Source organism: Vipera ursinii, assembly GCF_947247035.1.
Source record: "Vipera ursinii genome assembly, chromosome: 1".
Lineage (NCBI taxonomy): Eukaryota > Metazoa > Chordata > Lepidosauria > Squamata > Viperidae > Vipera > Vipera ursinii.
Genome location: NC_139512.1, coordinates 31,103,423 through 31,117,886, shown reverse-complemented (window position 1 = coordinate 31,117,886; position 14,464 = coordinate 31,103,423). Strand labels below are relative to the sequence as shown.

General features: G+C 38.3%; 1 protein-coding gene across 4 annotated transcripts in view; it reads right to left on the bottom strand.

Annotated features, from left to right (window-relative positions):
* Window positions 1-14,464, bottom strand: part of CEP170B (centrosomal protein 170B) — a 70,424-nt gene that overhangs the window by 9,081 nt on the left and 46,879 nt on the right. For all 4 annotated transcript variants that reach the window (XM_083359955.1, XM_083359958.1, XM_083359956.1 and 1 more), the window contains exons 12-16: window positions 11,419-13,182; window positions 5,705-5,951; window positions 3,696-3,855; window positions 303-446; window positions 32-120 (exon numbers count right to left, since the gene is read on the bottom strand). In XM_083359955.1, coding sequence (XP_083216081.1) covers window positions 32-120; window positions 303-446; window positions 3,696-3,855; window positions 5,705-5,951; window positions 11,419-13,182 — 2,404 coding nt within the window. The remainder of the gene's footprint in view (window positions 1-31; window positions 121-302; window positions 447-3,695; window positions 3,856-5,704; window positions 5,952-11,418; window positions 13,183-14,464) is intronic.

The window sequence follows — 14,464 nt, the reverse complement described above, 5'->3', positions numbered from 1 at the left end:
AGAGCCGTAGAGATTGGCATCATACACTCACTTCATTTTCTCTGCCAGACTTTCTGTATTTTCCCGAATGGTATGAGATAACTGGGACACCGGGTTTAGCATCAAATTGTCAAAGATCACCTGGAACACAATCCCAAAAACAAATTTGAAAGACAGCATTTTTAACGTGAATATTTTTGATAACCTTCACCCAGTTACTCATGGAACTGATGATCTCATTCAGAAGTAGTTTCCTATGTCTGTTGTCTTAGACATGGAGGAATTTAATTTCCCATATTTCCATGAAATGGAAATACACTTGCCTCTTCCCTGTTTCTTATCCGTGTTCTTTTTGTGATATCCTCCTCCCGGCTGTCGTTCATATTTTGGTCAAAATCACGGAATCCCAATGAGCCAGGAGGCACCTTCTGGAAGTTTAGACTTGCTTCTGGTATATGCTGTACCAGCTTAAGAATAAAAAAATTAAACACTGAATTGAATTGTCTAATTGACAATATAAGAAAGAAGTAACAAGCAACTATAGTGATCGTCTAATACCAGTCTTCTTCATCTAGGTTGGAGCAACATATTACTTGCAGAGAAGCTCTGAAAATGACACATGATGTTGAGTTCATCTCCTTCATTTCTATAAAGCATTGCACAACTTATCCAGTGACTCAATATTAAGTAGTTTGCTCACTGTCACTGCCTGCAAATGGTGGCAAAATTCACAATAGAAATGACACCAGAACTTTAGTGAATATTGTAGTATCCAATAGAGGAGTGTCATTTTCACCAGCTTTCAATATAATACATGTTACTAGTACTATTCCATCATTCCAAAATATTAGAATCTCTTTTCAAAACGTGAACTAGCATCAGAGGAAATGTTACATTAAAAATTATGCAACTGTAGAAGGCAGTCCACATTCAATGGACTCAGTCATTTTTATTAATTAAAGCTTTCCTTTAGAGAGGTGTTTTGTTTTGTTTTTTGCTGTTTAGGAAACATGAACATGAAATGCACTTAAGATTTCCGTGTGCATAATCCTAGTAAGGCACCATTTTTACTCATGGAGCTTTTTAGAAATGCCTATTTGCTACTTTACTAAAGCCCCTAAAGAGCTATTCCTAATGGCTCTTCCAACTTCAGTATCCTGCAAGACTGACTGGAAACCCATGAGAGGAAAATGAGGAATACAAACAGGGCAGGATTCCCAGTTGCATCAATAAACCTATATATGCATGCAGGTGCAATTGTATTGGTAGGTCACTCAGACAGGGCTTCTCTGAATGCAAAAACAACAGAAGGGCAAAGGTAACACACGTGCCCTCCCTTCTGCACATTCAACAAACACAATAAGTGTGTGACATCTAAACTTGCACAAAGCATGACAAGGTTTTATCCATGTATGGGGGTCAGGTGGAGGTAATGAGTTTAAGGAGAAGGGGAGAAAGAAATGATTATTCCCAACTAAGTACAGGTAATCCTTGCTTAGTGACCATTCAAACTTATAATGAACCCCCAAAAGGTACTTACTGTCTGATCTGGGTTCAAAGTTGCAGCAGCCAGGCCCCACACAAATCTACCATCACATGATCTCATCTGGGGCGTTTAGCAACTGGGCTGCCCTTACGGCCATCTATGGCGCCCTATGGTCAGGGGACTGTGATTTAGCTCTTTTTTTGCCAGAAACTGGCATTTACTTCTAGTTCCCGACAAAAAGCAAATGTTGTGAACAATGAATTTGTTTAGTGACCACAGTGTTCACTTAAACACACCTGGTGTTAGATTCACGACCAGTTTTACTTAATGACCACCACAAAAAATGTCATGAAATCAGGCTGGTCACGTGATGACCTACTACACAGCTGGCATGACTCAGAACTATGATTCTGGGCTCAACAGCGGTCACAAGTCAAGGACTATCTGCAATTCCTTAGGCATCAGCTTTTTAAATTCAGTGTTTATTTAAATATAACTAGGTGAGGGGAAAATATAGGGATTCAGCTCTAAATCCTGGCAAAATGAAATTTAAAATCGGAAGAAGGAAAAGGAAAAGTAAGAAAGCTTAAAAGAATGGGGGAAAATGAAATAAAGAAAATAAATATATATATATTTAGAGAACACTAAAAGTTTTAAAAGAACACAGTGGAATTGAAAATGCACTTGATATGGAATTGCAAAGCTGAATGAGCAATCTGTCTTGAAAGAAAGGAAGGGGTGGGTGGGGAGGGAGGGAGGGATACAGAGCAGTCAGTGCTGACCATAAGGTTAGAAAAATTAAATTCAACGAAGAGTATAGCACAATCAAAAAGGCCAAATCAAATCAAAGAAGTAAGAATCACATCTAGTGCTATCAGAGAACCATAAGATTTCTATAACTCCCTTCTACCATCTAGAGGTCATCTCAATTTTTGCAATCTAGATCTCATAGCCCTAAAGCAATACAAATAAATGCAGCTGGCACTTGGTATGCTTCACAGCTATGACAAAACGCAGACAGCTTGCCCTCTTGTGGCACACCTTGGGAAGCGCGTGAGAATGTCCTACGATGGAACTGGCAAATTGGTAGCCAAACTACTATTCTGCAACAGCACTGTGGTCTCCTGGCTAATGTAACAATACCATACGCTAATAGTAATAATAATACAAAGGACAAACATTCTTGTTTACCACACCCAGATGTGTGCAGAGTGCAGTACTGAGACTGAATCATAGGGTTGGAAGGGACCTTGGAGGTCTTCTTCTTCAACCCACTGTCCAAGGCTGGAGTCAGGGGATTGCAGGCAGGATTCTTCAGAATGGAAACCAGAATCTGACAATCAATTCAGTTCAAAAGCTTAAAGATTAATATGGCCCCAATTGAGGTCATTTCGCTAATTACAAGGGATAGTTTTAGATCTTGTTGGTGGACACACATGATAATTTAAATACATATAACTGATCTTCTGAGTTTATTTTAATTTTGGTTTTAGATAAAGCCAATGAAATAATACGCAATGTTTTAAATACATTTTTTTAAAAAAGTCGAGACATACGGTATGCAAAAGGTCTCCCACCCACTCAGGAAAATTTAGAGGCATAGTCCTACAAAATATTTGTAATCTCTTACTCCAATTTTCAATGGAGTATTAACTTTTCCAGAGCTTGTTTTAATGCTGACCCTTCACCCATCCTGGAAGGTACATTCCCAAAAAATTCCAATATTGCAATGTTCATATGGATTAGGTATGACTGAATCCATGAGTCACGTTTTTCTTGATTGTGCCTTTCATACAAGTTTAACACAATGGTTTGTCCAATCATCACTAAAAAAAAAACCTCTTCCAAGTTGTGGGTGAGAACTTTTTCCCAAAAAATGCAAAGTACCTTATGAATGACAGGAATCCCAGCTGTTTCATAGCCAAATTCTGGCTATGGATATGTTGCAAGAAGTTTACCACTTCAGTACAGAATAACCATCTATACCAGGGATAGGCAACCTTGGGTCTTTTGTGACTTGTGGACTTCAACTCCCAAAATTCCTGAGCCAGCAGGAATTCTGGGAGTTGAAGTCCACAAGTCATAAAAGAGACAAGGTTGCCTAGCCCTGATATATAGAGATAACCTTGCTTGGATGTGAAAATAATTGAATGCTTTATTATGAATCAGGTTGGACTTCTGGTCAATGAAGTTGCACCCACTTATTGACAACTTTAAGCAGCTCCCATACCTCTTCTCTTGCCGAGATGGTTGACGCAGGGGTATTAGGCACAGAACTATGGGCAGTACTTGGGCCTGTTCCAGATGAACTGTGGGAATCTCCATCTCCAGCAACATCATGAATCTCTCGAGCAAGGATTGCTACATCTTTTACCAAGGTCTGGCTTAATCTAGAAGAACGGTATGAACACTTTAAACAAGACTGATAAATTTTAATACAATATATTACTCATAACTAGAAGGAACTTTCTGTCTCCTTCTGCATACAAAATAAATAGAAGTTAAAGAGTTCAGAGAGAAGGATTCCTGACATGGAAGCATCTAAAATGTAACCTAGATATTAATTATATTCAGTTGAAAAACACAGTGTCTAGTTTTGCTATTTTATAAACAATTTATAAAAAATGTTTCTCATGTAATGTTTTCTGCTTGATATTGAAGGACTAGGCGTGGTGGCCTAGTTCAATCCTAGATAGCAGCAGATGTTTCTCTCCTAGGGTGCAAAGAAAAAATATCTGCTGCAAACTCCATGTAGCAATTAGAAAGGCATCTGGATAGTAAATACTCAGCTCCATCCAACACCCCAACTCTATTAAGGGATTATAGGGTTGTAAAAAGAGAGTTTTATTGAAGAACTATACTTATATACTGAAGAAATTACTATAAAGGGTAGACAACAAGTACCTTCCAGATTTTCATTCTCACCAATCTCAGCCAGAATGCCAATGGGAAGGGCAGTTATAGTCCCCAGTGAAATATAGTCTATATTTCACTGTGATCTAATCAGTGAATTTGGGGTTGAGTATGCAACTATGCCACAGGACATCAAAAATTACAAAGTATTTAGAAAACAGTTACATGTTGAACTTAAATTTGATCTATCCAACTTAGTATTGGGGAAAGTAGTTGATTGCATAGTTTAGTGGGTGGGACAATATACTTTGCAATTTTTAGTTGGAAATTCAGACTTGGTTTCACTTTTGATCGTACCAATACTTTGTAACTAATAAACATGTTCTTTGAGGAATTTCCAAGCCTCAGAGTTCTGCTTTGTCTCTATCTGTCGGAACCATGACATTGGGATCCTGAGTTGACCATTGAACTAGTAGGAGTCCATTTTCCCAATCAACTGCTGAAGTAAAAGCAAAGGGACAATGGCTCTGGAGTTTTCCAGCTATTCCCAATAATCACATTACCTGCCCTGCTCCCTCAATTGCTTGGAATAAACAAATCGTTAAATACGTCAAGGCAATAAACTGGCAATAAACTGTGTCTGAAAATAAAAATGCAATTGTGACAAATGCTGTGGGACGTAATTCGAAATGTTCCGGTTTATGTTTTTAAATCCAGTTCTACAAAGTTAGGTTTGCCAGAATTGGAACCAGTCTTTTAATCAGGATTGTCATATAACCATTTCAACTTACTATTTTAAATTGGTAAGTTAATTACATACATTTGCATTTTCCTAAACTGAAACATGTTGAAGGAGGTAAAAACTTACGGTAATAGTTTTTGAGGCTGGAGAAGAGTAACGGCTGCAGATTAGAAGTGGCAGGACTAGAGATTGCCTATTATAGAGCTTATTTGCAAGTTTGCAATTCCCACACCGGAAAAAACAAACAAAAGAACCTGCACTGCTGATCTTCAGCCAATCTAATCAGTGGAAGCCCCAAGGGTTGCCAAAAACACAGGCTATCCATTCTTGGGTTGGAGATGGACAGGGTCGATTATTTTGCGCATTTGAAGCCGCAGCTGATTGGAAAAGCTCAATTTCTTTTTCCTGTTATTTTTTGGTAGGCATGGTAAAATGAAGCAGTTATGTCAAGCTTGTTTTGTGGATGGTAGGAGACATGGGGCAAACATGCTAAAAAGTACTGTAAAACCACTGTACAACATACTCACCCTATTGGTTCATTTAATGCCAAACTAGTTTCTTTGGATTCAGTGTAATCCTTTCTCACCTGTGCCCACTCCAACAGTTTGATCCATTGCTCAAAGTATTGCCAAGCTGTGTCTCACCTGGCTATTTCTGCTATCTCTGAAGTCTGCACAATGAAACTGTAGGGATCCTGTTCACCATAATCTTCATCTTCCGTCTCTCGGTTGTGGCTATGCTTCTGTTTACTCAACCCGGAGCCACGGGTCCTGGGGGTCTGGGTGGCTGTTGAGGTATGGGAGCGTTTGTGTTTAGGGGAACTGTGATTTGAGCCATACTCCTCCTCGGAAGTGGAAGTATAATCTGAGCCCTGATGCCGCCTCCTCGAAGCTTACATAAAATGAATTGGTTTTCAGATGGTGGTAAGGAAGAAAAAATTGAAGAAAAGTAAAGACAAGACTTCAAAAAAGCCATAACACAAAGGCAATCAGCCCAAGAAAAGCAGGGGCAAGGAAACTTCTGTGCATACCATGAGATGGAAGAGATTTTTAATAGGTGTGAAAATCAAAGGCTTGCACTTTAGCTGGAATGAACGTAGATGACCCAATTATCATACACTTCATCACACATCTGTCATACCCTTTATTTCCAATCATCTGGTGGCCACCTGCTAATGTTTTCATCATTGCTAGATAGGACATGCTCCCCAGTGAAGAGATATTATTCCATTTGGAAGCTGAGCTAATTAAATGCTCAACTGGATCCTTTTCCCCAGCCCCTCAATCAGTTAGGACAAGGCCTGGCTTCACTGCAATGACATAAGCATTGAAAAAAAAATAAAACAATGCCCCAAACTGCATAAAAACTTCAAATTTCATAATTTCTAATAGAATTTCCTTGTACTATGGTATCTCAAAAGATTTGATGAGAACACCAAATTTCTTGCCCAAAGTCTTGAGAAATATGAAGGAATACCAAAATCACCAAGAAATTTAATGATCTTGTGAGATATCAGCTATCTTTTAAAGTATATTTTTAGTTTTGTGGTTGCACTAAATTTAAGATTGCCAATCTCTGTTGTACAGAAAACTTTAGGGGCTTCCTCTCTGCAGGTGCAAAAGTTTTGGGTAGAGTTAGATGGACACGTAATATTGGGGATCAGTTGTTTCACACTGACCCATGCTCTACATTTGTTAGTACCTCATATAGCCAACACTTGAACAGAGCCGCAGGCATACAAGCAGGGAGAAGCAATTCATCCTATAGGGTTAAGAACTCATTTATATCAACCTCTCAAGCAGTAGGAATAATTCATCAGATGAAGTGCAAATGTGTGATGAAATGTGTGGTAAAGTGGTCACCACCATCTTCTTTCTGCTGTCATAAATTAAATTAATCAATATCAATGAATGAAAAATATTTTGCTAGGTAGATATGCATGTAACTATAAAATTTGACACAGTGGGATTTTTCTACATGTGGCATAGGTTTTTTATCTCAACTTGCACGGAAGGCCCCAAGAGAGACAATTAGACAAGTTAGTCTTCCATGTGTTTGCCTTAGGAATCTTTAATTTCAGATGGCTCCATTTCCAAGTACAAGTAAGTACCTCTAAGGCCAGCAGGAAAAGCAGAAATGGTTGGCTTGTTTACACAGTCAGGAATACTACAGGTTCCAATAAAGGGGAAATTTGTAGCTCTTGGTGCTCTCTGAGCTTGCTGGTTTTCTTGCAGACTTTTCATTACCTAATCTAGGTAACGTCATCAGTGCTCATAAGGAGCAAACCCCACTCCTTATACTAGACCCCTCATACTGCAGGTTCCTTAAACCGGTATTTCATTCAGCATTGCTCATTCATTTGTTTCAAACTTTGCAAAATAGCTTCTAAGAGATTTGAAGAGAGATAACAATTTTAAGAAAACAATGGTTCAATCCTCTCAGCAGTACATTTACAGTTTAACTGTTGACTATAGAAATTACCAAAAGAAGTAAAATAAAGCAAAGATTCAAAACTTTAGATTAGACCTCAAGTCTATCTAAGACTGCATTCTACACTTTATAGTGGCTGTGACAGCATGGCAGTAAAATGAATTTAGAAGAAAGCCTTTATTTAAAATAAGATTAGTACTTTTTTCTTTTGCAATGGAATGACGCATTTGATTCTAAACTGCCTTGTTTATATTTTATTTATTAAATTAATACACTACCCATGTCATTACTGAGTGACTCTACGGCTTGCAACACCATATTATATGCTGAAGCCCAGAGAACTACCCAATAGCTAACCCGTCTAGCTTGTTTTAGACACTACCTACATTAACTTGCAGCAACTTTCTAACTGTTAGAAAGGGATCTTAAGTGTTCATCTTCTGAGATGCCAGAAACAGGAATCAAGACTTTCAAAAGAGCTTTGATTCCTGAATTATAGCCTTTACCCTGAGCTCCCATCTCTATTAAACTAAATGCTCAAAGCAATAGACAAAGGCTGGAACCATGTGGCTATCTCCACAGAGAACAGCGACCTGTGGACAACTTCAACATTCCAAGTCTTTTTGTTTAATTGTAATTTATGTCATCCAGCAATTAACAATGGGGAATGAATTACTTCAGAATTACTGACTATGTAAACAGGCAGTGAGTGAAAAAGAAAACTCTACAAGAAGGGTAACCTGGTGGTCTCTCATGTTATATATAAGAGATTGTTTCTGTGGGGCTGTGCGGCCTTCACACTGTACATAATGATGAAGAGTTAAAGGCAAAGGCCTGCCTAAATCAGATGTCCCTGGTTGCATTTACTGAAAGACAAATCCATTGTGTTTTTTTTCTGTTATAACAATACAGATAGTCCTCGACATACAACCACAACTGAGCCTCAAATTTGTTGCTAAGCAAGACAGTTGTTAAGTGAGTTTTGCCCCATTTTATGACCTTTCTTTCCACAGTTGTTACGTAAATCACTGCAGTTGTTAAATTAATGGTTAAGTGAATCTGGCTTCCGCATTGACTTTGTTTGTCAGAAGGTTGGAAAAAGTGATCACATGATACCAGGACACTGCAACTGTCATAAAACATGCTACTTGCCAAGCATCCAAGTTTTGATCATGTGATGCTGCAACGGCTGTGTGAAAAATGATCCCAAGTCACTTTTCCAGTGCTCTTGTAATTACAAATGGTCACTGAACAAATGGTTATAAGTCGAGGACTATCTGTAACTTCCAGAGCTATTGGACTGCAGTTCCCTTAGCACCCCAACTCTATAGGTCTCTAGAAAAGCAACAATTTGCTATATGTCTATTAGAAAAGCAACAATTTGGAGAATATCTTTTTATGACATACTTCAGCAGCAATGCAATCTGCTTTTGGAAAGTAATGGTTCAGAACTGCTCTATGAGGTTCTTTTATCTCTGGGTTTAAAGTAATCTACGCTTATTTCTGTCTCACCTACCCCAAAATGTATTCACAAGAGACAAAACCATGTTATATATGCTATTATATATAATATATAATATATGTGTGTGTGTGTGTATATATATATATATATATATGTTTTCGTAGATTCTCGCGGGTGTCTGTATGTGTAGATCTAGAGTCTCGGGTTTCTTCCCGCGTTCCTTTCATCTTCAGAAAGTTCGAAACGTCGCCACAACTTTCTGAAGATGAAAGGAACGCGGGAAGAAACCCGAGACTCTATATATATATATATATATATATATATATATATATATGTAGATCTAGAGTCTCGGGTTTCTTCCCGCGTTCCTTTCATCTTCAGAAAGTTGTGGCGACGTTTCGACGAAACGTCGCCACAACTTTCTGAAGATGAAAGGAACGCGGGAAGAAACCCGAGACTCTAGATCTACACATACAGACACCCGCGAGAATCTACGAAAACATATATATATATATATATATATATATATATATATATATATATATATATATATATATATATACATATATATATACATATATATAAGACTGAATGCTGAAACACTTAGAACTGCCCTTCTACAAACTAGAGTCAATACAGATGAAGTAGAAAGTCCACAACCTACAGGTCATTAGTTAGGTTAGAAATATTAGTCACATGGTGATTTGTATATACTCCCAATCTTAATTTCTACACTGAAACTTGTTAACCATTGCTGCAAAACACTAAAAGACAAAAAACCAATTCATTTGAAAGAAAGAGTGGGCAAAATTAAGATTGAGGTGAAAACTGAAATAAGCAGCATTGCCCCAAAATACATGATCCATAACTTTCGATCCTTACTGATACATCATGTGCACTATTATTTATGTAGTCCATTTATATGTGGTGCCATTCAAAGGCTTTGATTCATTTGAACAGATGTTGTCTTAAATATTCACTAGAGATAAATTGAAATTACTTATAAATAAATGGTTCTGTCAGAATCCATTTATATCATATTTTCCAAACTCATTCCCAGAGGATATGTCAAGTTATAGTCTTTTCTTACAGTCGCTGTGTCTCCCAGTGATAAATAAAAACACAGGAGTTAGTAAAAAAAAATACAGTTTGGCAAGAAGTTTCTTTAGATTCAGGATAGGGAATTTGGTGCCTTTAGAACTTTTGGATGTCAACTCCTATTGGTCACAGGTATTGTTGCTACTGGCCAAAATTGTGGGAGTTGCAATCCAAAATATCTGGAGAACATAGTACTGCTTATCTCATCCTACAGATATTACTCAAACCACATGTGCATATCTGATGAAAATATGCACATACACTGACAGACTGTCTTTTCTGTGAATATAATCCTCTACCGAGGAGATCCCACGTCAATTATAGCTGCCTTGCCATTAGAAGGCTATAAAGTTGTTTATTTTATTATTTATTAAATGTATATGCTGCCCATGTCAGTACTATGACTTATATCACATCTATTTTGTTAGTGTAATCTAAAATTCTAATTTAGAACACACTGGACGGAGATTTATGATTCCCAATTATATTGCTTGTTCTAAGAAATATGCAATTTTGGCACTTTCAGGAGCCTTAAAAAATTCAAAAGAAGGATATTGAGAAAATACACCATTTTTTTCCTAGATAGAAATAGAAGCATTTTATCAGTACCTTATCTAAGGAGCTAGCCAGAGGAGTGTAATGGAAATTATAAGAGGCTGGACATGCAGGATGTAGACACAGTGACTTTGAACATGACAGGTGCATTATAATAGCGTTTGAGATTTGAAATAAACCAGTAAGAAGGAAATTCTGTTGTGATTATACAAATGCAAAAAGTAAAGAAAATATGAAGGAGGATTATATTATGACAAGGGGTTAGAGTCATCTCCAACTGTTATCTGTCAGGACCCACCCCAAACCACGTCTTAGGAAGACAAAATTCTTGGAGTCAAATCTATTCCAAAAAGAATCTTTACTATGACATGCTTGGTTGTAGGAAACGAGACAGGACTTAATATTATTCCACGAAGTAAACCCTTATAAAGAGTTCCGGGTTTAACCCCCCTTAACCCCATTTGGTCAATCCCCCATCCTTTATCTCGTATCATCCCTCTCGTGGGAAAAAGGAACTTAGGACCCTTCATGTTTATTGCTCTCTTCCGTGACACAAGCCAGATGCTAGCCCCCCCCCTTTTGTTTCCCCAGTTCAAAAGGCTTCTCCTTTCCTTTGAAATGCCTAATACCAGTTCAATACACATCTATTCTCTTCTCTTCGGGAGATGGCAGAATCCATGGAATAATATTTGAAACATTCCATTTATGAATATGATATAAATGGATTCTGACATTATCTTTTGCATAACGTAGGCAATTTGTATTGGAAAATCATAATTATAAAGAAAAAAGTGCAAAGACCCAATTACTCACTGGAGGTAGAGGCATATTTCACACTGCTGGAACGTGTCCTGCTGAAAGATTGCTTGGAAGCAGCTACTGCCGCTGATGTTTTCTTAACAGCATTTTTAGCTTCTGACACCAGCGGTTTTCGAGTAGAATAGTACGACTCTGCACTGCGCCCAGAAAAGGTTGGCTTTGATGGGGCACTTTCAGAGTCACTTGGCACTGTGAAAGACCCTGCCCGTTTCCTTGGCATGGCAAGAATGTCAAGCCTTGAGAGCTTCTTGGCCTCCACGGGTTGCTTGGAAGATGCTGTGGTTCCTTCAGGATGTGCTGCTGTTTTCTCAGCATCGGCACTCTCGTTGTCTGAGGTATCTCCCAACCGGGCACGGCGAAGCTTGGAGGCTCTCGTGGGCCTTGGGGTTGATAGACTATTTGACCTGGTAAGAACTTGTTGAATCTTTTGCACCGTTGTGGTTACCTTGCTGTGATCTTCTTTGGCTGACTGTGAGAAAGGCTTCTTCTTAGAAAGAGGCCTTGAGGGGGCTTGTTCTTGGTCAGAGGAGGCTACTTCACTTGGAGGCAAATATGGGAGGCTGCTACTTCTCTCATCATCTGTATAATCCTGAGATCCACTTGTTCCTATGCTTTGTTTCACTTGAAAACGCCTTGCATTTTCACCTTTGCTCCTGGTCTCAGGTGGAATTGCTTTCCGTTTTTCTGAAAGCCTTTCACGTGCACTAGCTTGCTCTTGGCCAGATGGTGTAGATGATGGCCTCTCTTTCTGTAAAGGTGTCGCAGATTTTTGCTTTGGTGGGTGAATTGGCAGGTTTTTACCACTTACCAAGCTGACAGTGCTGGCTGTGTCCACATCAGACTCTCCAGATAAAGAATCTTCTAACTGCCCAGAAGGATTTTCTGGAGCATCTAGCTGGTGAGTTTGGCTAAGTATTTTGGCTTCCAAGGCTGCCAGTGCAGTTTCAGTGTCTTTAAGAAGGAGATGGGTCTCAGGATTATAGTCCATACGATTTGCTCGTGTGACCTCAAGATCTTTCAGCAGAGGATGACTTGAGATATGTGGTAGCCTGTTTTGAGGAATGTTGCTGCTTGACTTCTCTTTGGTAAAACTCTCTTGCCTAACAAAAGATGAAATTTCTTTTGTGGCTACAGCTTGTTGTTCTGGTAGTACCTGGTGTAATGACATAACCATTTTTCCATTTGAGTAAAGACAGGTATTGTTCATTCCTTTGGCAGTCTTTCCATACTTGAAAGGAGGTTCTTCTTTGTCTATTTGAGGAGGAGGAGGAGGAGGTATGTTTGAAGTAAGCTTTGAAGGTACCCCAATGTCTTCTGCCTCATCACCCATATAGAAAGATGTTGACAGTGGATCACTTAGAGCTCTCAAGCCTGAAAGTCTTGGCATAGGACACTGAGAGCTTCTAGACTTTGCACATTCAGCCTTTATTCGATCCTGTTCTAACATTTTGGTGCCATCTTGGCTTTTCCTACCTTTTTCCAAGTTGATACCATCATCAGATTTGCTGGCATCACTAAGGCTATCTGGATCCAAATCTTCCTGAGTTAACAACCGACTGTCAGAATCCACAAATATTTCTTCCCTGGAATCATTACTAAAGTTCCTTTGGGAAACTTCAGGAAAGGTCTCCTGACAAATTAAAATAGTTGGTGTTGGACTTTCCAATTTTTCACCAGGAGGGAGTTGAGGAAGAAGTCTTCTGGTCCGTGATGCCACTGAAATCTCAGATTCTCCCATTCTAGAACTGGAATCCTTTTCTGAAAAAGATAGGGAGACAGTCATTAAACTCAAAAGTTAGGATGTCTTGTTGTATGCAAAGTTAGTGAGAGATGAGAGATGAGAGCTTTGCGTCATCTTTGCCCTTCTTCTGTTCTTAGCTTTGTCCCTTTGTCCTACTCATCACTCTCTATAGAGAGAAAAATGCCTTTCTCCTCCATGGAGTTTCTTGCCAAGATTTTAGAACTGATTTTCTAGAATTCTAAAATCTACAAGATGGTTCCATAAATAAATTCAATCACATTCCATGAGGGAGAAAAAAGGCATGAAAGAAGGGAACTGGCACAGAAAACTTGTTTCCATGTTTAGTGTTTTGATGCATGAAGAACAACTAAAATTTGCTTTGAAGGTATTTCTTCTCTCCCCTTTTCCAGAAATCTTTTGACATGAGTAAAATATGGCAATATGAACAGGGTATTTCATCAAGCTCAAATTGTAGGATACAATATTTTTAAGCTTAAGTTTTAAACGCCATCAAATGGATTCTGTTGGATTTCAAGACAACTTGTAATACCATTATAGCATCTTTCTGAACAACTTGATAGAACTAAGCATTGAAGTCATTGTACTGCAACATTTCCAATATTTCCTATCAGTTTGTGTCCAGATAGTACGAAGTGAGTGAATCCACAGATAATGGACCTGTGAAGTCTCACAGGCTTCTGTGCTGTTTTTATATAGTCTCATTGGGAAGGGTCCTCTGGAATGAAATGTTAATAGTGACATTCATCTCTACTAATTTATAAAATTTAACTCCAAATGGCTGGTTGATACTCTTTAATATTGCCTAAATGAGATGGTGAGATGGCAAAGATGAATAACCTGAGATTCAATTAAAAAAGGATGGAGATTTTGTTGTCAGTAGGGAACCCATATTATATTGGAATGCAAAGATTCATAAATAAGTTACATTCTTCTGAAAAACCTGATTCACAGTATGGGCTTGCTCGTTAACCATACGCTTTCAAAGGATTGTCAAATGACAAGGAAAACTTGGCATTTAATTTAGTGTGTCACCTGTGTCCATTTCTAAATTATCTACGTTCTACCTAAAATATTGCAATGTAGCATATGCTATTCCTTGTAAGACAACAAGAGTTATTGACAAATGACAGCCTAGAAATTATCAATAAACCTTGAGTTGAAAAGTTTACATTGATATAATGTACACCTGCAAAGAAATTTACTTTGATCATATCACTTCAATACTGAAAAATTTGCATTGCTAGCCAATTTGAATTCCAAAGCAGAAGCTACTCACAT